General features: G+C 35.1%; 2 protein-coding genes and 2 long non-coding RNA genes across 7 annotated transcripts; 2 read left to right on the top strand and 2 right to left on the bottom strand.

Annotated features, from left to right (window-relative positions):
- Positions 1 to 1,523: 1,523 nt before the first annotated feature.
- LOC130986648 (uncharacterized) lies at positions 1,524 to 4,467 on the top strand. Of its 2 annotated transcripts, XR_009089334.1 has the most exons (3): positions 1,524 to 1,672; positions 3,526 to 3,592; positions 4,193 to 4,467. It is a non-coding gene; the product is annotated as an uncharacterized LOC130986648 (long non-coding RNA). The 2 variants fall into 2 exon arrangements; XR_009089333.1 differs by lacking the exon at positions 3,526 to 3,592.
- A 6,027-nt stretch (positions 4,468 to 10,494) lies between these two features.
- LOC130986647 (uncharacterized) lies at positions 10,495 to 13,890 on the top strand. 2 transcript variants are annotated; one of them, XR_009089332.1, is made up of 3 exons: positions 10,583 to 11,144; positions 12,998 to 13,064; positions 13,665 to 13,890. It is a non-coding gene; the product is annotated as an uncharacterized LOC130986647 (long non-coding RNA). The 2 variants fall into 2 exon arrangements; XR_009089331.1 differs by lacking the exon at positions 12,998 to 13,064 and having other exon boundaries at positions 10,495 to 11,144.
- Positions 13,891 to 20,391: 6,501 nt separating this feature from the next.
- LOC130986646 (uncharacterized) lies at positions 20,392 to 22,045 on the bottom strand. Of its 2 annotated transcripts, none has more exons than XM_057910110.1 (4): positions 21,525 to 22,045; positions 21,202 to 21,312; positions 21,009 to 21,083; positions 20,392 to 20,931 (listed from the first exon to the last, which is right to left on the bottom strand). In XM_057910110.1, the coding sequence occupies exons 1-4, from the start codon at positions 21,885 to 21,887 to the stop codon at positions 20,611 to 20,613; spliced, it is 870 nt and encodes a 289-aa protein (XP_057766093.1). In that variant the 5' UTR covers positions 21,888 to 22,045; the 3' UTR covers positions 20,392 to 20,610. The 2 variants fall into 2 exon arrangements, with proteins under 2 accessions (XP_057766093.1, XP_057766094.1); XM_057910111.1 differs by having other exon boundaries at positions 21,202 to 21,264; positions 21,525 to 22,043.
- A 2,714-nt stretch (positions 22,046 to 24,759) lies between these two features.
- On the bottom strand, positions 24,760 to 25,974 carry LOC131025638 (uncharacterized). The gene is made up of 2 exons (XM_057955436.1): positions 25,062 to 25,974; positions 24,760 to 24,962 (listed from the first exon to the last, which is right to left on the bottom strand). The coding sequence occupies exons 1-2, from the start codon at positions 25,972 to 25,974 to the stop codon at positions 24,760 to 24,762; spliced, it is 1,116 nt and encodes a 371-aa protein (XP_057811419.1).
- Between the last annotated feature and the right edge of the window lie 1,821 nt (positions 25,975 to 27,795).

Here is a 27,795-nt window from a genome sequence, read left to right as displayed (position 1 = left end):
TTTCATTACCCGGCACGACATGCCACCTAAGCTTTACGGAGGTCCACCTCAGCATGGATTTGGCCGAAAATATACGCGGGACGGACATTGCAATAAATTGAAACGTAGCTAAAATTTTTGCTACAATTAAAAAGTTTGTCAAAAAACCAAATTTTGGGAAAATGTCCGATATTTTGATGCAATTAACCCTTTTATAATTACCCAAAATTTGAGACATTTAAAAAATACTAAACTGATGCGCCGTACGTAAAGAGATTTTCACCCTTTCAAATATTTAACACTAGCAATTAAATATGCAATTTACTTCCTTTCTTGTTGTAATTTAATATTTCACAGATCACTTTGCAGCATGGTTAATTATTTTTAATTTTATATTTTAAAATTCTTATAATTTTAGTTTCTTTTTTTTAGAGTTATAATTTTAGTTTGGTTATTGTATGAACTATCAATTAATTATAAGTGCATTGTATTACTTTTTTTTTTAATATGATAGTAAATTAAAACTATAAAATAGTTTGTTCTTTAAGCATTGTAGTGCTTTTTTAAAGTATGATATAAAATTAAAACTATAAATATATTTTTTTTATCATTTGTCTCATCTTTTAAATGTAATATAAATTCATTGCAATAATACACATATACAAACAATGTTAAAATAAAAGATATATATTAAATTGGTTTGGTGTACTCATGAAATAGAGATATATATTAAAAACTTGTTACACGGACCTTGCCGAAATATTGGAGAATCCAAAAACCAAAATGATGTCATCAATCTAATTAAGTTGCAACAAATTGAAGTTGTAATACCCGGGCTTTTGATGACGTGTTTAATTGCTTAAGTTTGAGTAAGTAGGGTATAAGATCCCTTGTTTGATTACTTTGTATAGAGATGAGGAGTTATATGAAGTTTTGTTGTTATATTTTAAAGATGTTAAGATGTTCTTTTGATGATGTGAGAATGATGTGTGATTTTATATCCGTAATTGAGTTTGAGTATTTGAATAATTCGAGATAATTATTTGAATGAGAACGGTGAACTCGGAAGTGAGATCTGAGTCCGTTAAGACGTTTTGAAATTTTTGACTTTTTGACGATGAATAGTAAAATACTGCTATTTCGTCTTTTTGTCGACTTTCAAAATCTTACGTGCACGTCGTCGAGAAATATTCTTAATTTTTCGATACGAGTCCAATAATGAAAGTTTTTATTTTTGGACGACGAGTGAATAGTAAATCGGGATTTCTCGATAAACGAACCGAGCTCGTTTATCAGAATTTCGAGAACGAGCTTGCGTTTTCTATATTTATATAGAATTACGAGTGTAATGAAAGTGAGTAGGAGTTAAGAGGGTGAGTAACGAAGAATGTGGGTAATTAGTCGTTAAAACGAGACGAAACGGGATATTTAACGACTAACGGGTTAATATCTTAAATATCTAAGGCTACCCCACCAAAACCACCCCCCAAACCACCCAACACCCCTTTATCTACCTCACTCACGGCTGAATTCAGCCAACACAGTCCAATCATCTTTGCTCTCTCACACACACAACACCCAAAACACCTACTTATCACGCCAAACACCATTTTTAGCTTGGACGGAGGTTTCAAGCTCCGATTTGAGCACCGAGACGAGCACCGATCATCTTTTCGATCACGTATCTAAGTAGGTAAGATCTCTACCTACGTTTTGATGGTTTTCTTTTCGATTTTCGTCGACGTCGAAAAACGTCGATTCTCGACTTTATTTTGAAACGACGTCGGATCGTCGTGAAATTTTAGTATGTTGTTCTTGGGTAGATGTTGAGCATGTTTAATGAAGGGAGTAAGAACGGAACGAACCGTAGCTATGAAACCCATGAGGGCAGCCCCGTTTTTCACATATTAGCTTGTCTTTCGATTTTTGTTTGATCGTTTTGACTTGATATTTGTGCTTAGGGGTATGCTAGAATCGATATATATTAAATTTGTATTTTTCCAAGCACGAAAATTGTATAAATTTTTAGAGTATGATTATTTAAATTCGTGAAGTTTGGGACGTTGCATAATGAATATTATTGCGTATATGTGTTCTACGATATCACATGAGCATGCTAATTGATTTACAATTTATGGATGATAATTGTTGAACGAAATTAAAACTGGAATTCTGTCAAAATTTTACAGCAGTTTCAAGTTTATGTTTCGATGAGTTTTCATTGCTTGATGGCTCTGAAATTTTAGTATGTTTATCTATGATATGTGTATTTCGTTGCTGCAAAATTTCATGTCTTTTGGATGATGTTTGCTATTTTAAAGATATTTTGAAAAATCCTTGACAGAATCTGTCAACTATTGGTAGACTTCACAAAAACGTTTATATCTATTAATCCATGAAGGATTTTGCATCACCGTTTTTTTTAAACGAAACTAGACTTCAATACTTTTCTAAAAACATAAGATTTCGATTTTTATGACCTCTGAAACAGAGCAGTTTATTATTTCAAAAATGCCCTGTTCTGCTGTCATATTTGTCCAACAGTAAAAGTGTATGAGTTTCATTGTTTATTTGGCAGATCATATGAACGTTTTCTCTTGTGAAATTTTAACCAAATCTTCAAGGATACCTTTAGTTTTGGATGATTAAATTTGATGGAATTTTATTAAGGTTTGCCTTGGTTTCTAATGGCCTAAACAAAATTGGCAGAAACTGTCAATCTTTGACAGCCTGCACTAAAAGAGCAATATCTCCAAAAACCTTTAACCTTTTTGGTTAACTACCATTTTTAGAGTGAACTACACTTCATGAAGTTTTTGAGATCAATTGGTATGAGAGTTTATGATGATTGAGTTGGTTGTTATGAATTTTTAAAGATGACACAAAAACAGCAAAACTTTCTAGAAAACAACTTGATTATATTTGTTTTGATGGATGATACGATATGACTAAATGGTGTGAGTTGTGAGAGTTATGATTAACGCACATAAATGTTGGTATCTGACACTCGAACAATTGGTGTCGAGTATAAATGATAGTTTACTGATAAAGAGTTTTGATGATTTTGAATTGTTTGGTTTGCGTTGAAAAGATGTCAAGATGTTAAGTTTTGAGTCGAGAGACGAGTTCACGTAGTGAGATTCACGCGATGAAATCTCGTGGCTGACATTATATATGAATGGGTCAAGCCGAAATTTTTAGTGAAATTAGGATTTGAGCATAGTCAATTCTTGTTGACCCGTGACTCAAATACATGCCTAATGGAAAGTTTAACTTTCTAATTGGTTAATTAGACGAGATGAGAGCGAATAGATCTGCTAAGAAAGTGGACTTTTCGATGTGTTAAATATTTCTTTTAATTGAAGTGCTGTTAATTATAACATAAGGATGTTATAATTAATGAGTAATGACGAGAGATAATAATTGTTATATTGATTAACAATCAAGAGAGATGAACATTAGAGATACTAATGTTTCATAAAAGAGATTAGATTATTAATCGAGGTTTCTTTTATAACTTCTCACCAATTCTTCATAACGATGAAGGTCCTTTTGGGAAGTAACGACTTGAGGGAGAGAGTGACGTTACTCATTGAAACAGAGACACAACGAGGTGGGCATTACTTTTACTATACGTATATAGAGATCCCCTACGTATCGTAGGCCTCTTATACGAATGAATGCATGAGATGATCTAATTGTTAATTTCAGTTTCATATATATCAAATGAGTTTAAATGTTACATTCAAGCAAGTTATTTCATGACAAAATCTTTGAGTTAAAGTTATTTCAAGTATTGTCTTGCCATAAAATGTTTAAATTTTAGTATGATATCTATCTGCTTTGGCTTTGCCAATGATGCAATCGAATTCGGGTCCTGAGCAGTTGATAGCTATCCTGCCAAGACTAGTGTACACCAGTGACCGTGAGTCATCTAGCGGGTTGGCCGGTCAAGTGACCGTGAGAGGTGGCCACCTCTCCGGCACAAAGTTCCAGATATGATAGATTACAAGAGAACTTAGTCTGCAGACGAACTTTAAGAATCACAAATGAATTTAGTAAGCTTGGGCCTTTTTAGCGAAAAACTCCCTTGCTGTACTGTTTATGATGGCATGACAATTTACAGTTTTGAAGCATGTATTTTTATACCTAGGCATACGTGCCCACTGAGTGCTTTTGTACTCAGCCCTGCATATGTTTTCTAAATGTGCAGGTTGAGCTGATGTGATGATGGTGCTGCAATGAGCGGAGTCTCCAGGGTTGTTAATAAATAGTTAACCTGTCTAGAATATGTCTTCATACATATGTCTAGCTACTTTCCGCTGCAAGATGTTGTTGATGTTATAGTATGTTATGTCATACTTTGAGTCTTAAAAGAATGGTTTCATATGATGTATAACTTGATTAATGATATTAATTAAGTTTTATGTTGTCTTTCATAGACTGTTCAAAAGAGTATTAATGAGTAAATACGATGATTTTTCTTAAGTTAAGTAAGATTTACGGTTTCAAATGATGCCCCTTTCTTTCCCTTATTCTTTAACCCCATCCCTAGTCGTAGATCACTCGGCTTAACTATCCTTAGTTAAGGCGGGCTGTGACAGAGTGGTATCAGAGCGAAGGAAAGCTCTGAATTAGAAGTCTTGAGTTTAGTCTAGAATGAGTCACTAGACTAATAGTTATTAACAACCGTGAGCTCAGCGCACCATCACATCAGGCTCAACGAGGTATGTAAAATTTCAAAGTTTATTTGACGTTAAATTTTGAAGAGCATGATGTTGAGGTTATATGATGAGTTATGATGTTACACTTTAAAGGTGCATAGTTTTGAGTTTGAGGATGACAACATGATTAATAATGAGTTATTATGTTGTAAGAGCATATGTTGATGTTACATGATGAATCATGAGAGCGTTTATATCATATGATGTTATATGATTGAGGATGCATAATTATGAGTTATGATGTGATGTATTTGAGACGTTTTGTGATGAGAATTGTTTGAGCAGTTGTGATAAGTCACGATGATTTAGATGAAGGAATCTAATGTCATTGTTAAGAGAGATTTTTTTTACTAAGTAGAAGGATGAAATGAGAACTTAGAGCTAAAGCTTGAGAGAATTAGCAATTGCTTTAAGTACTTGTTGGTTTGAGTTATGAGTTTGAGTTATGAGCTTGAGTATAATAGCATGATTAATGATGAGTTATTAGCATGCTGCAATGAGATATTGTACGATATGTTGAGTTATTTTGTGACGCGAGTTTTGCTCACGCAACCTTAATGGTACTTGAGGAGGTATCATGAGCCATAGTCTTTGGAGATGGCTTTGAGAGAGAATTGTTGAGTTGTCTTACTGAGTCACGATGATTTAGATTAAGGGATCTAATATCATTGTTTAGAGAGATTCCCTACTAAGTAAAGACGGGACGAGATGAGAATTTAGATGTTTTGAGCTTGAGTTTTAAGATAACAGTACTACTTAATAGGAGTTTTGCTAAGTTATGTTTTGTTTATTTCTGTTGCTGGAGCCAAGTAGAGTTAGTTCCTAGAGCCACCTTTAAGTTCTCCTTATAGGTTGGCCAGGACTGTTGGCACTGCACGAAAGTGAACTGTTGTGAGATCGAACTCAGGGAAGATCGGATACGAGGACGAGGCGTACAGTATGTGGTATAGAGATACCCTAGAAGATTTTCAAACACATGTTCATAGACTATGAAAGGATGAGAAAGAGCCAAGGAAGGCTAGGATTGAAAGGATGAGAAGTAGCCGAGGAGGGCTAGAGTTGATGAGGATGAGAAGAGAAACCGATGTAGGCTAGAGCTCAGGATGATCTTGAGAGTATGCGCGGTACACCCTCGTTTTTGATTAGTTGCAATTACATTGCGATGTATATAACTTACTTAGGAGATACTGGTACTTGAGATTTTGACATGATGATAGATAAGCATGCGAATATAGTACCCTACTGATGTTAAATAGATGGATGTTCCTAGTGTGCTAAAGTAGCAACTAGATGAGTTAACTGGTAGCAGTTACCGTAGGAGGTCCAGACCGAGACATAGTACTATTAATGGTGTCGGTTTAGAAGGGACATTACGATAGATACTATGGTTTTTGTAGGGTTTAAATAACCCCTTTATGTAAGCCCTCTAAAAAGAGGCATTCTACTGATGGATATATTAGGTTGACCAGAGTGGTCTTTTTGTTAGCATTTCGTGAGTGCTTATTGCCTTACAGATGAATGTTAAGGTGACCGTGAGGGTTTCCTTAAAGTTGAGTTAGTAAATTGAACTTGAGTTTCGAGGATGCTTAGAGCGTTGGTCGAGTTGAGTTTTCCTTTTGTGATTTCAAAAATGCCTCAAAGATGTCATCAAGAGTGTGATGTGAAGGATAGGCGGGATAATACTCCGCCACCACCACCGCAACATGAGAGGAGAGTCGAAAAATATTGAACTTTCGAAACAAGAGTCTAGAACATAGGACCCTGAGTTTAAGCTTTTAGCTTGCTGGTGTGAACTTAAGTTTTGTTATGTATAGTATGTTGAGGGTTTAGAAGACACAGAATTTCCAAGTTCGGGATAGTATATCCCGTGTGACTGGGGAGTGATTATGTTGGACCTGGCCAGTCCGCATGATCTAAATCTCAGTAGACGTGTTTTGGGTTTATAAACCCATGTGTTTCAACTTTCGGTTGAAAAGCCAGATGGGTTCTTACTCTAGGTCATTTTGTTCGACCTGGTAGTTACTTCATTCTACCCTCTGGTCATTCATTTGAGTCTCTTGAACAATTTGTTTTGATGTTGTTCTAGGATTGAACCCTTACAACTTTTGAGTTATCCTAGTAGATTCTTTTAATGTATAAGACTAGTGAGAGGCACGTCAGAGGACATTAACACCTGAGCAACTGGTAAACTATACTTGAGAACAATTTAAGACTACTCTTGAGAAGTATGTACCGAGGAGTACAGTAAGCAGCGAGAGGCTGATTATCGAAGTTTGATGCAAGGAAAGAAATCGGTTGTAGAGTATAATTGAGAATTCTGTGAGCTATCACGTTCGCTCATCAGAAGATGGATACTGATGAAGAGATGTCTGAGTTTTAAATGCCGGTTTAAGGCAGGACTTTAAGGTAGTATGGGCAAGTTATTGGATGCACCAGTTAGAATCCTGTTTAATACAGGAGCCTCGCATTCTTTAAGTGTTTGAAGCATGTTACCTTCAAACTCGAACCAAAACGAGCTAGTCCCAAGTTGAGAGTAATCACTCCTGTAGGAAGAGCTACTACAGTTTCTCACATGATTTCTAAATTAGACTTTGAGTTAGGATCACTAAAGATGAAAATAAGAACCTTGCACTTAATGCCTATGTGGAACGTAGACATTATTCTAAGGATGGACTGGTTAGCAGAGAACTTTGCCCCGATTGATTGTAAGAAGAGACAGATAACTTTCCAACCACCTGGGAAGGAACAAACATGTTTTCACGGCATTGATAGAAAGAAGAGAGTTCCAATCGTTTCGGCACTTCAGGCGTCGAAATTGGTAAAGAAGAAAAAAGCACAAGCTTACCTAGTTTACTTGAATGATGAAGGAGAATCAAGTAAAAAAAAAAAAACTTTGAGGATGTAGCAGTGGTAAGGGAATATAGAGATGTATTTCCCGAGGTCTTACCAGGATTCCCACCAACAAGATAGTTGGAGTTCACTATCGACCTAGAACCTGGATCAACACCAGTGTCGAAGGCACCCTATAGAATGACGCCTAAGGAGCTACAAGAGCTGAAGATTCAGCTACAAGAATTGCTCGAGTTAGGTTTTATTAGACGTAGTGTATTCCCGTGGGGAGCACCAGTCCTTTTTGTAAAAAAAGAAGGATGGCACGTTGAGAATGTGCATAGATTATCGAGAGCTGAATAAATTGACACTCAAGAACAAATATCCTTTGCCGAGGATAGATGACTTGTTTGATCAATTACGAGGAGCGAGTTTTTCTTGAAAGTTGACTTGAGATCATATTACCACCAGTTCAAATTTTGACAGAATGATATACCTAAGACAACTTTTCAAATGAGGTATGAGCACTATGAGTTCATAGTTATGCCATTCGGTTTGACGAAGGCACCAGTAGTTTTCATGGATTACATGAATCGAGTTTTCATCAATAACTGGATAAATTTGTCCTAGTTTTCATAGATGATATTCTCATATATTCGAAGAATGAGTAGGAGTGCCAAAACATTTGAGAAAGATGTTGGAAACACTAAGAGTTGAGAAGCTTTTTGCCAAATTCACCAAGTGCGAGTTTTGGTTGAACGAAGTAACTTTTCTAGGACATATTGTATCATCCGAAGGAATTAAAGTTGACCCCGTCAAGGTACAAGCTGTACATGAGTGGAGATCACCAACTACGCCTAACGAGATTCGCAACTTTTTAGGCTTAGCAGGATACTATCAGAGGTTTATTGAAGGATTTTCCATGATAGCAAGACCGAGAAAAGAAGCTAAGAACAATTGGAAAAAGGAGTGTGAAGAGAGTTTTTAAGAGCTTAAAGGAAATTTACTACAGCACCAGTGCCGCTAGTCCCGAAAATAGATAAAGAGTATACCATCTACACAGATGCGTTAGAGAATGGGCTAGGATGTGTTTTGATGCAAGAAGGAAGAGTTACAGTCTATGCATAACGATAACTTAGACCCCACGAGATAAATTATCCAACGCATGATTTAGAGCTTGCAGCCGTTGTGCATGCCCTGAAAATTTGGAGACATCATCTCTACGGAGTTAGATGTGAGATTTTCACGGACCACAAAAGTTTGAAATATTTTTTCAAGCAGAAGGATATTAACATGAGGCAAAGGAGATGGCTCGAATTAGTAAATGATGTTGACTGCAACATTAATTATCACCCTGGCAAGGCCAATGTAGTAGCCGATACATTGAGCCGGAAGGTCTCGTCAAAGTTAGGATGTCTTCTCACGAGAGAGAATGAGCTTATAAAGGACTTTGACAAGATGATGATAGAGATGATAAAACCACCAGGGACGATAGCGAGTATTGTTGCGACGATGCCTAGTTTGAGGAAAATGGTGATTGAAGCACAAGGAAAGATGAGACAATGAACAAGTTACGAGAAAGGATAAGAGCATGAGATCTCAAGAGTTACCAAAAAGCATCAGACAATGCTATTTTATTTGAGGGGAGAATATGCATTCCCCGCGATGATGAACTTAAGAATACGATCATGAGTGGGACTCATGACACGCCTTACACCGCCCACCCAGGAGGCACAAAGATGTATCAGGTTGTGAAAAATAGATTTTTGTGGGACGAAATGAAATGAGACATAGCTTCGTTTGTAGAGCGATGCTTAGCTTGTCAGCAAGTGAAAGCATTACACCAACGACCCTATGGGAAGTTAAAACCGTTGGAGATTTCCGAGTGGAAATGGGATCACATAGCGATGGATTTTGTGATAGCTTTACCGAAAAGTCAAAGAGGAAATACAGCAATTTGGGTGATTGTAGATCGACTAACAAAATCTGCACATTTCATACCGATCCTAATCGCGTATGGACCAGATAAGTTAGCACAATTGTATGTTCGTGACATTATAAGATTGCATTGAGTACCAGTGTAGATCACCTCAAAAAAAAAAAAATTTACATCACGTATTTGGATGAGTTACAGAAAGAGTTGGGTACAAGGATGAATTTTAGCATAGCAAACGATAGAAGATATGATAAGAACTACTATCCTTGATAGAGGAGTAAATCGGGAGAATGTGTTGCCACTAATTGAGTTTGCATATAAGACGTGAGATAAAGTTTCGAGATAGGAGACAAAGTTTTCTTGAAGGTTTCACCCTCAAAGGGGATGAATAGATTTGGAGTTAAAGGACAGCTTAGACCCAGAGTTATAAGTCCTTACGAGATATTGCAAAAGATAGGTCCAATAGCGTATAGGTTGGCTTTGTCACCTAGCTTTGGAAATGTGCATAACGTGTTTCACGTGTCACAATTGAGAGGATATATATTTTCGACCCAAACCATGTGGTTTACTAAGAAGAAATGATCTTAGAACCAGACTTTAGTTATGAAGAGAGACCTCAGATGATGTTAGATCATAAAATTCGGCAATTGAGTAATAAGTCGATTACATTGGATAAGGTCCAATGGAGATATGATAGTTAAGAAAGAAGTGGAAAGAGAGCTTGAGGATAAGATGTGAGAGAAGTACCCGAAACATTTACAAGAGGTACAAATTTCGGGACGAAATTTATTTTAAGGGGGAAGGTATGTAATACCCGGGCTTTTGATGACGTGTTTAATTGCTTAAGTTTGAGTAAGTAGGGTATAAGATCCCTTGTTTGATTACTTTGTATAGAGATGAGGAGTTATATGAAGTTTTGTTGTTATATTTTAAAGATGTTAAGATGTTCTTTTGATGATGTGAGAATGATGTGTGATTTTATATCCGTAATTGAGTTTGAGTATTTGAATAATTCGAGATAATTATTTGAATGAGAACGGTGAACTCGGAAGTGAGATCTGAGTCCGTTAAGACGTTTTGAAATTTTTGACTTTTTGACGATGAATAGTAAAATACTGCTATTTCGTCTTTTTGTCGACTTTCAAAATCTTACGTGCACGTCGTCGAGAAATATTCTTAATTTTTCGATACGAGTCCAATAATGAAAGTTTTTATTTTTGGACGACGAGTGAATAGTAAATCGGGATTTCTCGATAAACGAACCGAGCTCGTTTATCAGAATTTCGAGAACGAGCTTGCGTTTTCTATATTTATATAGAATTACGAGTGTAATGAAAGTGAGTAGGAGTTAAGAGGGTGAGTAACGAAGAATGTGGGTAATTAGTCGTTAAAACGAGACGAAACGGGATATTTAACGACTAACGGGTTAATATCTTAAATATCTAAGGCTACCCCACCAAAACCACCCCCCAAACCACCCAACACCCCTTTATCTACCTCACTCACGGCTGAATTCAGCCAACACACTCCAATCATCTTTGCTCTCTCACACACACAACACCCAAAACACCTACTTATCACGCCAAACACCATTTTTAGCTTGGACGGAGGTTTCAAGCTCCGATTTGAGCACCGAGACGAGCACCGATCATCTTTTCGATCACGTATCTAAGTAGGTAAGATCTCTACCTACGTTTTGATGGTTTTCTTTTCGATTTTCGTCGACGTCGAAAAACGTCGATTCTCGACTTTATTTTGAAACGACGTCGGATCGTCGTGAAATTTTAGTATGTTGTTCTTGGGTAGATGTTGAGCATGTTTAATGAAGGGAGTAAGAACGGAACGAACCGTAGCTATGAAACCCATGAGGGCAGCCCCGTTTTTCACATATTAGCTTGTCTTTCGATTTTTGTTTGATCGTTTTGACTTGATATTTGTGCTTAGGGGTATGCTAGAATCGATATATATTAAATTTGTATTTTTCCAAGCACGAAAATTGTATAAATTTTTAGAGTATGATTATTTAAATTCGTGAAGTTTGGGACGTTGCATAATGAATATTATTGCGTATATGTGTTCTACGATATCACATGAGCATGCTAATTGATTTACAATTTATGGATGATAATTGTTGAACGAAATTAAAACTGGAATTCTGTCAAAATTTTACAGCAGTTTCAAGTTTATGTTTCGATGAGTTTTCATTGCTTGATGGCTCTGAAATTTTAGTATGTTTATCTATGATATGTGTATTTCGTTGCTGCAAAATTTCATGTCTTTTGGATGATGTTTGCTATTTTAAAGATATTTTGAAAAATCCTTGACAGAATCTGTCAACTATTGGTAGACTTCACAAAAACGTTTATATCTATTAATCCATGAAGGATTTTGCATCACCGTTTTTTTTAAACGAAACTAGACTTCAATACTTTTCTAAAAACATAAGATTTCGATTTTTATGACCTCTGAAACAGAGCAGTTTATTATTTCAAAAATGCCCTGTTCTGCTGTCATATTTGTCCAACAGTAAAAGTGTATGAGTTTCATTGTTTATTTGGCAGATCATATGAACGTTTTCTCTTGTGAAATTTTAACCAAATCTTCAAGGATACCTTTAGTTTTGGATGATTAAATTTGATGGAATTTTATTAAGGTTTGCCTTGGTTTCTAATGGCCTAAACAAAATTGGCAGAAACTGTCAATCTTTGACAGCCTGCACTAAAAGAGCAATATCTCCAAAAACCTTTAACCTTTTTGGTTAACTACCATTTTTAGAGTGAACTACACTTCATGAAGTTTTTGAGATCAATTGGTATGAGAGTTTATGATGATTGAGTTGGTTGTTATGAATTTTTAAAGATGACACAAAAACAGCAAAACTTTCTAGAAAACAACTTGATTATATTTGTTTTGATGGATGATACGATATGACTAAATGGTGTGAGTTGTGAGAGTTATGATTAACGCACATAAATGTTGGTATCTGACACTCGAACAATTGGTGTCGAGTATAAATGATAGTTTACTGATAAAGAGTTTTGATGATTTTGAATTGTTTGGTTTGCGTTGAAAAGATGTCAAGATGTTAAGTTTTGAGTCGAGAGACGAGTTCACGTAGTGAGATTCACGCGATGAAATCTCGTGGCTGACATTATATATGAATGGGTCATGCCGAAATTTTTAGTGAAATTAGGATTTGAGCATAGTCAATTCTTGTTGACCCGTGACTCAAATACATGCCTAATGGAAAGTTTAACTTTCTAATTGGTTAATTAGACGAGATGAGAGCGAATAGATCTGCTAAGAAAGTGGACTTTTCGATGTGTTAAATATTTCTTTTAATTGAAGTGCTGTTAATTATAACATAAGGATGTTATAATTAATGAGTAATGACGAGAGATAATAATTGTTATATTGATTAACAATCAAGAGAGATGAACATTAGAGATACTAATGTTTCATAAAAGAAATTAGATTATTAATCGAGGTTTCTTTTATAACTTCTCACCAATTCTTCATAACGATGAAGGTCCTTTTGGGAAGTAACGACTTGAGGGAGAGAGTGACGTTACTCATTGAAACAGAGACACAACGAGGTGGGCATTACTTTTACTATACGTATATAGAGATCCCCTACGTATCGTAGGCCTCTTATACGAATGAATGCATGAGATGATCTAATTGTTAATTTCAGTTTCATATATATCAAATGAGTTTAAATGTTACATTCAAGCAAGTTATTTCATGACAAAATCTTTGAGTTAAAGTTATTTCAAGTATTGTCTTGCCATAAAATGTTTAAATTTTAGTATGATATCTATCTGCTTTGGCTTTGCCAATGATGCAATCGAATTCGGGTCCTGAGCAGTTGATAGCTATCCTGCCAAGACTAGTGTACACCAGTGACCGTGAGTCATCTAGCGGGTTGGCCGGTCAAGTGACCGTGAGAGGTGGCCACCTCTCCGGCACAAAGTTCCAGATATGATAGATTACAAGAGAACTTAGTCTGCAGACGAACTTTAAGAATCACAAATGAATTTAGTAAGCTTGGGCCTTTTTAGCGAAAAACTCCCTTGCTGTACTGTTTATGATGGCATGACAATTTACAGTTTTGAAGCATGTATTTTTATACCTAGGCATACGTGCCCACTGAGTGCTTTTGTACTCAGCCCTGCATATGTTTTCTAAATGTGCAGGTTGAGCTGATGTGATGATGGTGCTGCAATGAGCGGAGTCTCCAGGGTTGTTAATAAATAGTTAACCTGTCTAGAATATGTCTTCATACATATGTCTAGCTACTTTCCGCTGCAAGATGTTGTTGATGTTATAGTATGTTATGTCATACTTTGAGTCTTAAAAGAATGGTTTCATATGATGTATAACTTGATTAATGATATTAATTAAGTTTTATGTTGTCTTTCATAGACTGTTCAAAAGAGTATTAATGAGTAAATACGATGATTTTTCTTAAGTTAAGTAAGATTTACGGTTTCAAATGATGCCCCTTTCTTTCCCTTATTCTTTAACCCCATCCCTAGTCGTAGATCACTCGGCTTAACTATCCTTAGTTAAGGCGGGCTGTGACAGAAGTATATCTTAAAACCAAAATTATACTCCATGTTTTATTATAAATAAATATTGAAAAGTAAATAAAATATCTAGACGACTTCATTCGATCCTCCACAAATCACTCTAAACATCCAACTCATAACTCGAAAAACATTGGAAATCATAGTCCTAAATCGAGATTTTGAATATAATTTTATGCAGATTTCTCTAGTTTCGCGAATAGTTTCAGAATTGACCTGAATACACACATCAGAATTTTGGGAAAACAATTCGTTTTCCAGACATAAAATATACTTCTATGATTCTCACAAAAAAAAAAGACACAAAGCCCACGAAGGAATGAATTACCGAAAGTTAATTTTCAAAGAAAAAAAAAATGAATTACCGAAATTTATGATGCATCAGAGTCATGGAAGTAAAGAAGAAGAATCATGGCTCAAAAATCTAGCTGAGCTGCTCATCATCTCATAGTCATTTTCGTCATTTGCATCATCAATGATAAAACATAATATAAAACCATAATATATTTTGTTGATTTTTGAAATGCAAAAATAGATGGAGAAATCTATCGAATTCGAATGATAAGGGACAGAGTGTCTGAGTGTGGGTAGATAAGATTTATATAGATGGTATTGTTGCATAAACCCTTGAAATATTGGGCTGGGTTAAACTAATTTTCAGATTTTCAGCCCACTATACATTTGGAAATCTATATATATATTCGGAGAATTATTGCTAAAAATAATAACTTATGTTTTTCATTTGAATCATCCTTCTATTTTTAAAAATTATTTATTTTTTTAAAAAAAATGTTTATCTTTTATTGCGTTGTCTACTTTAGATTATACAAATATTTTTTCATTATAATTTTTTCTATATAAATATTTCTATATAGGGGTATGCAGAAACCGAACCGAACTTGCAAAATCGACCGAACCACAGCCTATTGGTGTGGTGCAGTTCTGCTTTGACTGGTGCCATTTTTGGTTCAATTTTAAATATTGAAAATCGATAAATTTAATTCGATTCGGTTTCAGTTTGCCTGATTTTTTCAGTTGGGAACCGAACCAAACCACAATATATATATATATATATATATATATATATATATATATATATATATATAGGGGTGGGCTACCGTGAGAGCACATTTTAAAATAAGAAATGAAAACAATTTTTAATGTATGAATTTTATGTAGAACACGTATGAATTCGCTGTATAAAGGTATGCATTGTGAAAAATAAACTGTTGTTACCTTTAGGATTCGAACTCAGGACCATAAATCCATCCAACAGGATTACGAATCAACCGTAGATCTTGATGATCTAAGGGCTGAAAATGCTCTTATATATATATATATATATATATATATATATATATATATATATAGGGGAGGGCTACGGTAAAAACACTTCTTAAAATATAAATATAAACGTTTTTTAATATACGAATTTTATCCAACAGGGTTACGAATTCATCAAACATAGTTACGAATTGTGAAAAATAATTTTTTGCTACCTTTGGGATTCGAACCCTGGACCACGAATTCATCCAACAGGGTTACGAATCAACTGTAGATCTTGATGATCTAAGGGCTGAAAATCATTTATATTTTATACACTTAAGAGTGTTTTTATTCTAGAAGGGCTAAAATAAGAGCATTTCTTAAGATATAAAATAAGAATCATTTTCAGTCCTTAGATCATCAAGATCTACGGTTGATTCGTAATCCTGTTGGATGGATTTATGGTCCTGAGTTCGAATCCCAAAGGTAGCAAAAATTTATTTTTCACAATTCATACTTTTATACAGCGAATTCATACATATTCTACATAAAATTCATACATTAAAAATTGCTCTTATTTCTTATTTTAAGATGTGCTCTCACGGTAGCCCACCCCTATATATATATATAGGGGAGGGATACAGTAGAAACACTTCTTAAAATATAAATATAAACGTTTTTTAATGTACGAATTTTATCCAACAGGGTTACGAATTCATCCAACAGAATTACGAATTGCGAAAAATAAATTTTTGCTGCCTTTGGGATTCGAACCCAGGACCACGAATTCATCCAACAGGGTTACGAATCAACCGTAGATCTTGATGATCTAAGGGCTGAAAATCATTTATATTTTATACACTTAAGAGTGTTTTTATTCTAGCCCTCCCATATATATATATATATATATATATATATATATATATATATATATATTCAAATTTAATACTATTCAAAAATCTAAATTTTAAACCTAAGAGCATCCACATCGCTATACTCGATGGGGCTTACTCGAGTAAGCCCTTCATCGAGTAAGCCGATGTGGACGACTGGTGACTCGAGGCTTACTCAAAAATTCGAGTAAGATGCATTCTCCACTATAACTGGCACGTGCAATGCACGTGCCTATTTAAAAAAATCTGATTTTTTCAAATGTAATTCGATCATTGCCTTTTTTATTTTATTTTTCTTTTTCTTTCTTTTTTCTTATTTGACTGTTTGTTTTTTTTCTTTTCTTTTTCTTTTTCTTTTTCTCCCATTTGATCGTTGCCTTTTTTTTATATATAAATTTCCTTCTATTTATATACACTATCTTCCTCCACCAAAATTCACAAGGAGTACATGACGAATACCGACACCAAGCTCGATCGAATGATCGATGAGTACCACACGAAGAATGCCCTCAAGAGGAAGATCCACGACGATCGGATCTTGTTCGTGAAAACTAGGGATGACAATTTTCGACACGATACGAAACCGCACGAAATTAATGGGTTAGTGTCAAGCCTTATCAGGTTCGTGTCCTTATCGTGTCGACCTGATAAGAACTTGATAATTTTGTGTCGGATTTGTGTCACCTGATAGAGTTAATATGAGGCATTTGCAAAAATGCCCTTTTCTTATAAACACTTGTAAAAATGCCCTTTTTCACTTATGAAAAAGGGCATTTTTACAAGTGTTTATAAGAAAAGGGCATTTTTGCCTATTAACACAATTAATATTATTATTTTTATTAAATATTTATTTTAAATTTTTAATTCTTTCTACAATTTATCATTTAGGATTTCGTGATTAATCAGGTTTTAATCAAATCGTGTCGTTATCGTATCATATCAACACGATTCAAATCGTATTGTTATCGTATTCGTGTCATGTTCGGGTTTGAGGGAATCGTGTCGGGTTCGTGTTCATATCGAGCACTTCCTTAACAGGTCGTATTCAAGTTTGGCCTTATCAGGTCGTGTCAATATGTTGATCCGATAACGATCCGACACGCACGATCGATTTGCCAGCCCTAATGAAAACCTCCGATATGACACCGGAGCAGCTAGAAATCCACATGGAACGGGTGGCGGCGATTCTAGCTCGGCAAATGGGTGGTGGAAATTAGCTAGTTTTTTTTATGTAATTTTTCATTATGTTTTTAATTTTTTTTATGTAATTTTTAGATTTTTTTTAATTAATGACATTTTAATTTGAAGTAATTGTGATATTTACATTGGTGCAATTTAAATTGAATGACGACCGCCTCCCTCCATCTCACTGCCCAACCGTCTCCCTCCACCCTGGCGCGACGCGGCACTGGTTATCCTCCTCCTGCAGGCGCGGCACTAGTTCATATTTAATTTTTTTTTTCACTTTTTCCTTTTTCACTCTTTCTTTTTTTAAAAAAAAAAGGAATAGACACACATTTTTTTTCTTCATTTTTCGGTAACTCTTTCCTTCATAAAATATGGAATATTATCTTAAATGAAAGATTTGAAAATACTTTTAATTCAACACGTCATATGTAAAAAAAATGAATAGAAATTATGATCATTTAAGTGTTTTAGACATTCTTTCAAAAAATAGCATTTTTTTGTAGAATTAATAGCATATTAAATTATTTTTATTGTTTTTTATTTCCCTGTAGAGTCAAGACTTCATAAACGTTTCTTTAACTTTTTTAAAATTTTTCTTTTTTTCTTTCCTTTTCTCCTTAGTTCTAATATTTTAATTTTCAAACTATGTATCTATATTATGTTATATTAAAATTCTATTAATAGGACCCAAATGTCACTAAAATTATTAATTTATTTTAAGAAAAAAAATTATAAAGGTATCACATTCTAAAAAGATGTTTGTGGATGCTTTTTAAAATAATAGCAGTAGTTTCTTTTTTAAAGTGATATGATATCATTCGTTTAAACAAAAAAAGTATTTAATAATTGTAAGTTAATCTTGAAACGAAAAATTTACTACTAGTGATGAGGAGTAATATATGTAGAGCAGAGGAATGCTTTCACCAATGGAATCACGGGAAGCAGCGAGGTAGATTTCATCAAAAGAATCGTACTCGCTGGAAGAATCATCCTCACTAGAGGAAGCGCACTCGCCAGAGGAACCATCCTCGCCAGAGGAATCATACTCGCCAGAGGAACCATCCTCACCAGAGGAATCTCACTCACCAGAGGAATCTCACTCACCAGAGGAGTCTCGCTCACCAGAGAAGTCACTTTCACCAGAGGAGTCTCGCTCACCAGAGAAGTTACTTTCGCCAGAAGGAATCAACAAAAGCGCGGTGAAATCTCCCGCGTAAAGACGAATTTACCATCATACCCTCGACCACGCAAGGCGCATGCGTGGGCACTGATTTTACTATTTTGCCCTCCCATGTAATCTATAAATAAGCTATGAGCTCGTGCATTGTAACCTACGTTATCTCTAATTCTCAATACAACAACAGTTTTCTCTTGTGTTCTAGCATTCTAGTTACGTCTTTATTCTTCTCCGATCGATCAAACTAGGTATAATCCACATTTCTTTAATAATCTACCGAAAAATCTCTACCCATCTTTCTGTATCTCACCAACTAGAAAATAGCTTTAAATAATAAAGATGGTTAGTTATTAATTATTAAACATTTAACTTATCACAATATGTTAAAACTTAAAAGAATGTGAAATTCAAAGCCAAACAGAGAAGATCATGGATGAATTGTATAAAATGTTCTAAAATTATATTTATTGAATTTATTAAAATTAATAGTAAAATGTGTACTTTATTCTCAACATTTTTTATTTATACATTACATTTTATAATAATAGAACTAAAATTGAATATTTTAATATATATATTGCTATGTTTAGTAGTATAATAATAATAATAATTTTTAAGAATATGATAAATGTAAAACTTAATAGTGTTGATTTATACATAAAGATTAATTCAAATAAGTCGAAGTCTATATTGTAAATAAGAACAATTTTAACCATTTGATAGTGAATATCTACGATGGGTTTATGATTTTATGAATGAATTTGTGGTCCATGATTCGTATAGGTGTCAAAATTTTCATTTTTTTTGAATTCATAATTTTCATAGCGAATTTATAGTATTCTGCTGGTACATATTTTGTACAATAAATCTAATTTGCATTATAATTTATAACTAAACCCCCGCGCGCGCACACACACATCTACATATATTGTATAGTGTATATGAGTGAATGTGTAAAATATATACTCCATCCGTCCCGATTCAATAGGCCACAGGCCTTGGACACGGATATTAAGAAACAAATAATTTATAATAAAATAGGAGAGAGAAATGAACTTTTGTTGAGGATATATGTGTTCAAAAAGTAGGAGAAAGAAATAAAGAAAAGATAATTATGTGTGAAGTATAATAACATTTAGTGTAAATAATAGTATGTTATATGGGGTTGGTTATGTGTTGGCTTTCCATTTTTGGAAGTGACTTATTGAATTGAAACGTCCGAATAAGGAAACATGACTTATTAAATTGGGACGGAGAGAGTACTAAATTTAGTGTATGTGAGCGAATATATAAAATATTCGCATCGCATTGGTGAATCACTAGTATATTATAACATATTAAAAACATAATTTATCGGTTGACACTAATTGGTGAAGTTATTGAATTTCTTAAATAATTAACATTTTAAATTAATCAAATTTATAAAGGACCTCACTAAAATTAATTTGAACATCATAATTATGACACTCATATATCCAAATACAATATTCTCTTCTTAACCCAAATTTTTTGAATCTATTTCATATTATTGACGCAATATTATAACTTATTTTAAAAAAAATAAAAAAATTTAGAGATGGGTTGGATTTTTATTTTTATTATTGTACATTTTGAATTGCAAATCTTTTTGGGCAAAGTAAAAGAGATACGTAGTGCTTGGTGAATAATTTTAAAAGACATTTTACATATGCATAGGAATTATGAAAGAATTTCTGAAAAATGTAAACATTCATTGGTTCAATATATATGACTAATAAAAAATATATTTGTAGTATGTTTCATGGAATGCTTAATTTTTTTGGCAGAAAAATATTAAAAGACAATTTTCATTTAATATAATAGATAGTCAAATGCTAAGCCAATATTTTTTGGGCAAGCAAGAACAAAAAAAAAGGGCAACACCAAGAAATTCTACCTTATCCTGCATTCGGTAACAACTAACAAGTGGTTAATGTGGAACTAATATAAAACAAGTGTAAAAGAAAATGAAAGACTTTTTGAGTATTCACTGCCAGTTAATAATAATTTCTCAAAGAGCACTCCTATTTGACTTGGTCTTGATTATTCCTATCCTCTTCCTCCTCGCTTCAGCATATCTGGCCCGTCTGTTAGCGGCCGCATCCGACGGCCGATATAGCTCCACGCCGCCGAAAGCCTCTTCAGCGGGAAGGTTGAGATCGATCTCGAGTGGGCCCCCATTGTTGGCCGATCCAAGCCCATAGTCCGACGGTTGTAAATGGGCCGCGATTGGGCCGGAACCACACTGTGCCGTTGGATCTGGCTGAAGCATCCGATAATGTTGGATTAATCCCATTTCGGAATTTTCTCTTCTTAGCCCAGAATTAAACGCCTGCGTTACAAACAAATAAATAATCGAAGCCAACAAAATGATTGTTTGAGAGGTCGATTGGATTAAGATTAATGCACCTCTTGTTTCATTGCTTTGAGTTGGGAATTGTAGGCCTTGAGCTTGTTGTAGTATTTCTTCACGTTTTCTATCTCCTGCTCGAGGAGAATGGAATAGTAGTGTGTTAGAGAGAGAAAGAGATAAGGAGATAATGAGAGAGAAAGTGAAGGGAAATGGGACAACTGTTAGTGAAATAGGTTTTGACCATCTTACCCCTGACAGCAACTCCTTCCGTTGAGTTAGCCCTTCTATCATATCCAAGTAATCCTCCCTTGACTGCGGGTTAAGATCGTAAATGTCAACATTAATGAAGGCAAACCAAAACTGCGAAATCTTTGTGTTAATGAAGATAGCAAGAAACAGGGGATTGTCAATAAGGGCTAAAATCAAGGAATCAAACCAAATTGCTAAGCACAACACCCAAACTGTTCTAAATCAAAGAGTAAAAACAATTAACAAAAAAAATTAAAATAGTAGTTGAAGAGTTTCTCTCTCTCTCTCTCACTAAGTAAACAGAGTAAAGAGAAAAGGCGTACCCTTTTCTTGGAGGTTTTCTTCGACGAATGCTTGGGCTTGTCATCGGATTCACTGGGAGAGAAGGAGAGCGGCGTGTCGGGGCTGGCGGTGGTGCGGGCGCCGCCGCCATGCTTCTCATCCTCACCTTTGATGGGGGTCCTTCTCTCTTCAATTCTATTTTCCGGCAAGGATGGAACAGCAGTTAATGGCGGCGGCGGCGGCTCAAGGCAAGATCTCCTCCGCCTGCGGCCCCAATTGCAATTGGACAGCGATTCGGATAATGACATCAGATTCCTGAGATCGAGCAGGATTCGGGAAACGTTGATTTCATCTTCCGTTGCAGAAGCTAACAGAGAACTGCTCGAAGTTGCGCTCTGCTCCATCGGTTTTGCCTCTCTTTCCAAGTTGGAAATCGTTTTCCTTCGTGATAAGGGGAGTGGCAATGTGGGTTTGAGGGGAGAGAGAGGAATTAAGGAAAAAGAAAAAAATAATTAGAGTTGCTTGAGGAGTTGGAATGGAGGGTTTTTTGTTTTTCCCTTTTATTTTGGGGTTAATAATAATAAGAGGGGAAGGGAAATCCATGGCTCTGCCACGTGTCGTTCGAGTAGAGACGGAGAGTCTCCTAGGGTTTATGCCATATGTGGTCCGGTCTTCTCTTAATCTTGCCTTTGTGAAACCAGTCAAGAGCAATGAGCGTAGCATTCCCAATTACGGAAAATTACTGATCCAAAAAATAAAAAATAAATAAAAAAAATTGGAAGTATTATTGAAATACTTATTTGTAAGATTGGGAAAATTAAATAATTTTACTTGAATTCTGAATGTTAAAATAAATAAGTCTACCAAACATAAAATCAAAACTAGCTTCTCTTTTTGTTGAAAACAACACTAAGTTTTTTTTTTTTTGAAAAAAAAAAAGATTCCTTTGATGACATTATTGACATCGAAGTAATGAATGCCCTATATATAAACAGAAAGTTTATGTTACTACCATTAACCATTGTACCCTTTCCTTTATTAATAAAAGTATAATACCAAAACTAGAATTATTAGTTATAAATTTTCGAATGGTTCAACTAAAAATATGTGCTCGTTGCTAGAAAATCAATCCATAAATGAAATAATATCCATGCATTGGGTCAAATTGACATTTTCTAATGTAATTAGATATAATATTATGAAAAGCTCAATTTTTGGGTAGGCTTGTGTACTCTCGAAAATATACGGAGCCAGTCGACATTTTCTAATGTAATTCGATATAATGTTCAGAAAAGCTCAATTTTTGGGTAGGCTTGTACTCTCGAAAATATACAGAGCTAATCTTATTTTCTTTGATAGAAAATACGTAATTAAATAAAAAGAAAAGAAAATACAATCAATACTCTCAGACATATACATTTCAGGTGGAGAACAACAACAACAAAAGAGATGAAAGACGGCGTGGGGATGGACTTTGAAATGCCAAGTTCAAATAGTAGTTCCAAGGACTATAAAAAATCATACCTTTCATGGGAAAAAATTTGCTACATTTTATAACTGTTCAAATTTGTTTTTAGACTCTCCTTAGAGGTGTTTGGCTAAGCTTATTTTAAAGAGCTTATAAGCTCTTGTAGCTTATAAGATGTTTCAAGAGCTTATAAGATGTAATTTTTAAGAGCTTACAAGTTGTCAAAGTGTTTGGATAATTGAGCTTATAAGCTAGAGAGAGAATTTTTTGTTAGAGAGATAAAATATTTTTTTAGAGAGAGAAAATCGAAGAAAAATGAACTTGAATGATATATAATGAAAATAATAAATTATAGCTGAAAAATATTTGTAAAATGATTATTGCATATAAGATTATAAAAAAAATAAGTTGGGGTATAGGAACTTATTTTTGGAGCTTATAAGCTGTTTGAGAGCTTATTTTGCCAAACACTTTGGAGAGCTTATAAGCTCCTAAACAGCTTATAAGCTGTTTTGAGGAGCTTATAAGCTCAGCCAAACACCCTCTTAGTACACAAAAGAATATACAAGGTGGCTTAAGTCACTTATATATTCAAGGGGTACTAAATGATCCAAATATCACTTTAACACCAAGATGCGCAGTTTCGGTTGGTCCTAATACAACCCCTCATACTCGATCACCTATTTTTCCATTATTTAGACTTGGGTACAATGCTTTGCCTTCGTGTTGCTTACCCCATTCTTAAGACATCTCTATTATAGCGGTTTCCATGAACTAAAAAATAATCAAGACATCTATAGAATGAGATGTAAATAGCAAGTAGTTAGTCTTGAAAGAAATTAATAATTCCGCTTCAATCCTGTTCCCTTCTCTAAGTGCACGCTATTTTAAATTTAATTATGGTAGAGTTGAATATATAGCTTATGATAAAGAAAGTTAGTTTAATATAAGCATATTTTTCCTAGTGATGGTAATAGTTGAATGATCCTCTTGTACTTGTATAAACCAATCCGCCGTTAATTTGGAAAATATGAGAATCGAGTCAGCACATCGCCAAATCAATTTATACAGACTCAGATTCGTATTTTGAAGCCACCTAAATTAATTGAGTTTGATTCAATCCGACTGAAGTGAATTTTTTTGGGATCCATAAAAAGCATGGTCTACGAAATATGAGGCCTTTGACACCTCTACATTATTACATCTTAGTTTGAAGTTACCAAGAGAGTATATGAGTTAAATCAACCAGATTTCTAAGTCCGTGTATTACTTTATTTGAATTTGAAATAATCCAAATCCTATTATCCTATATCGAAGTTGTTTCTAATGTGGCGTGGGCCAAAAACATTGAGAATGCCAATAGTGTACTTGAAAAAGGCGTTTTGCCGCATACGATTTGCTCACCTATAATTGCATAATTATTCCCTCCATAACGGTTTGTACTTTCTTTATGTTTACATCCATGCCAATAGTTAGATATTTTTAATTTTTTTTATTTACTATCAATTAGTGAAATTTGGGTTGCAATTAATTCTGATAAGAGCATCCACAATGCTTGCACCCATAGTGGGTGCAATAGACATGGTCTCATTTCTATTGCACCCACTCCAACAATGGTATTGCACCCGCTCGGGTTCAATAGATTTTAATTTCATTTTCTCTTTACTTTTATTCTTTTTTCAATTTAAATTAAACAACTTCAATTTTAACAACATAAAATTCATTCAACTAAAAATCCAAACATTACAAATAAAAAAAACAACAAATATTTAAAACATCCAATTTTCGAAAAATTTAAAGCCGTCGAACTACGGGTCAACCGGACCAAAGCGTGCCCATATATGCTCAACCAAATCATCGCGGAGGCGAGCATGCAACCGTGCATCCTTCAAGCTTGCATTCCGTGCCAAATAGGCGGCGAACTCCGGTGGTGCTCCGGAATTGAATTGTGTTTGAGGAGTAGAACTTGGTCCCTCGCCGTCGTCACCGTCAAAATTACTTGCATTTCCACCTTCATCCTCAATGATCATGTTGTGCAATATGATGCATGCAAACATGATCGAACTCATTTGCTCCGCCTTCCACAAACGCGACGGTCCTCTAATTATACCCCACCGAGCCTGAAGAACACTGAAAGCTCGTTCCACATCCTTCCTTGCAGCTTCTTGCATCACCTTGAACCTCCGCTTCTTCTCATCGTTCGGAAACTGGAAGCTCTTTACGAACACCGGCCAGTCCGGATAGATGCCGTCTGTTAAGTAGTAACCTCGAGTGTGGTGAGAATTGTTGGCGAGGAAGTGCACAGCCGCTTCATGCCCCGCTAAAACATCGTTGAATAGCGTGGACTGGTGGAGCACGTTGATGTCGTTGTTGGACCCAGCGACTCCAAAGAATGCATGCCAGATCCACAAATCTTGTGAAGCAACGACCTCTAATATAATTGTTGGCTCGCCTTGATCCCCTCGAGTGTAGGCGCCATGCCAAGCCACGGGGCAATTCTTCCATCCCCAATGCATGCAGTCTAGGCTCCCCAACATTCCCGGGAACCCATGGCGGGCTTCGTGCATTGCAGTGATGCGTTGCACATCGGCAGTTGTTGGCCGCCTCAAATACGTGCCGCCAAAGATACGAACGACGGTCTTGCAGAATTTCTTCAAGCATTCCAACGCCGTCGTCTCTCCTATACGGAGATATTCGTCACAACAATCAGCAGCAGTTCCGTATGCCAATTGTCGAACAGCGGCAGTGCACTTCTGGATCGGGGAGAAGCTTAAGCGGCCAATAGCATCCGGACGTTGTTGGAAGTAAGGATCGACTTCTAGCGCATTGACAATGCGTAGAAACAACTCCCGGCTCATGCGAAATCGACGGCGAAAGAATTGTGGCCCATAAACAGGCTCGACAGAAAAATAATCGCGATGGAGGCGCTCGGCTCCACCTTCACGGTCACGACGAACCACTGTCCGCTTCTTCCTCGGGCGTGGTGGAGGTGGATCGAAACGATATGAACTTGCCACTGTCATAAAATTCACAGCACATCTCATAAAAAATAAATCGGGGGCTTGAGTAGGATCGGGAAGAGGAGGAAGTTGTGCGGGATCAACATGAACTTCTTCGTCGGATGAAGAATTTGAGGAAGAATTATTGTTGGAAGAATTGGTGGATGAAGACATTTTCTTTAAGAATTGAAGAGAAAATTAGTAGTTTGATGTAGTGTTTGTGATTGAGGAAGGGGGTATATATAGGTGAAAAAGAAAAAAAAAAGAAAAAAAAATGGCCGAGAAGACCGTTGGCTTCAACGGTCAAATGGCCGTTTAAATTTTTTTTTTTAATTCGATTTTTTTTTATTACGGAAATGGGCGCGTGTTTTTCACCCATTTCCTTCGCTCCAGCCATTCCCCGAGTGCGTTCAATCGCCCCCCTCCCTTCGCTCCCGGGTGCAGCAACGGCGCTGGGTGCAATAGGCCGGGTTCGATCCGGCCTTCGCACCCAGCGTTGGCGATGCTCTAAGTATTATACTACTAAATCTATCACTTTCAAATAATTGACTAAAATAGCAAATCGCGCAAAGATTTAGACTTTTTTCTATTAGGCCAAATTTGTCATAAATAGAGGATGAGTTTATTTTCTCCTTTTTACTCAAAAGATTTATATGCCTTTTTTAGTCACTATGCTTTATATTGGTTTACAAGACTATGTTAAAGTTTTATAACTAGAGGTGAGTTGATTACAGAATTTAGTGCAGGAGAATAGTGGCTATGTTTTTTCCTTGGTATTAATTCTCAAGAATAATTAAAACTAGGGATAATTGCGTGAAAATACACAAACTTTGCCAAAAATCCATATTTGACGCGAAGTTAGGATTTTACATTTTAATACACCAACTTTCATTGTTGTCCAAATTTGACACGACTTAATTCTTAAAAATTCAAAAAACAACCACTTTTTGTAAATAATTATACAAAGACCCACTTATATTATTATTTGGGACATTTAAACCAAAACAAGATATTTCCTTATGATGTTTTCTTTAATCTTTGATCCGCGCCTAAAATGGTTTAAAAGAAAACATCATAAGGAAATATCTTGTTTTGGTTTAAATGTCCCAAATTATAACATAAGTGGGTCTTTGTATAATTATTTACAAAAATGGGTTGTTTTTTGAATTTTTAAGAATTAAGTCGTGTCAAATTTGGACAACAACGAAAGTTAGTGTATTAAAATGTAAAATCCTAACTTCGCGTCAAATATGAATTTTTGGCAAAGTTTGTGTATTTAGGTGCAATTTTCCCTTAAAACTATAATAGTAATATTTTTCCTTCAAAATTCTTTCTAGTATCTAGACCTCCAAAATCTGTAGGACGTTTATTTGTTAGGATTAGAGATAGATTAAAATATAGGGTTATTAGCCTGTAAATACACGAACTTTTTATATTTTTTGAAATTTAACATGATTTTTATTTTTAGCCCACAAATATACGAACTTAGCATTTTTTCTGATTTTTGACATCGACATAAAAAAGCTCTATTTATTGTTGAGGTGAAGGCCGGAATACATGACGTGGACTATGAAATATGCACTTGAATAGAGTAATTTGATTCATTATTTTGATTAGAGAGTGAATGACATGGTATACCGGCCTTCACGTTAATAGTAAATTAGAATTTTTGAATTTTTTCTTGTCGATGTCAAAAATCAGAAAAAATGCTAAGTTCGTGTATTTATGGGCCAAAAATAAAAATCATGTTAAATTTCAGAAAATATAAAAAGTTGTGTATTTACAGGCTAATAACCCTAAAATATAATAGGTTAATTCATTGTATACTAAGATGAATTTGAATTT

This window comes from Salvia miltiorrhiza, chromosome 5, assembly GCF_028751815.1.
Source record: "Salvia miltiorrhiza cultivar Shanhuang (shh) chromosome 5, IMPLAD_Smil_shh, whole genome shotgun sequence".
NCBI classification, from domain to species: domain Eukaryota; kingdom Viridiplantae; phylum Streptophyta; class Magnoliopsida; order Lamiales; family Lamiaceae; genus Salvia; species Salvia miltiorrhiza.
This window is presented reverse-complemented; position numbering and strand designations above follow the sequence as displayed.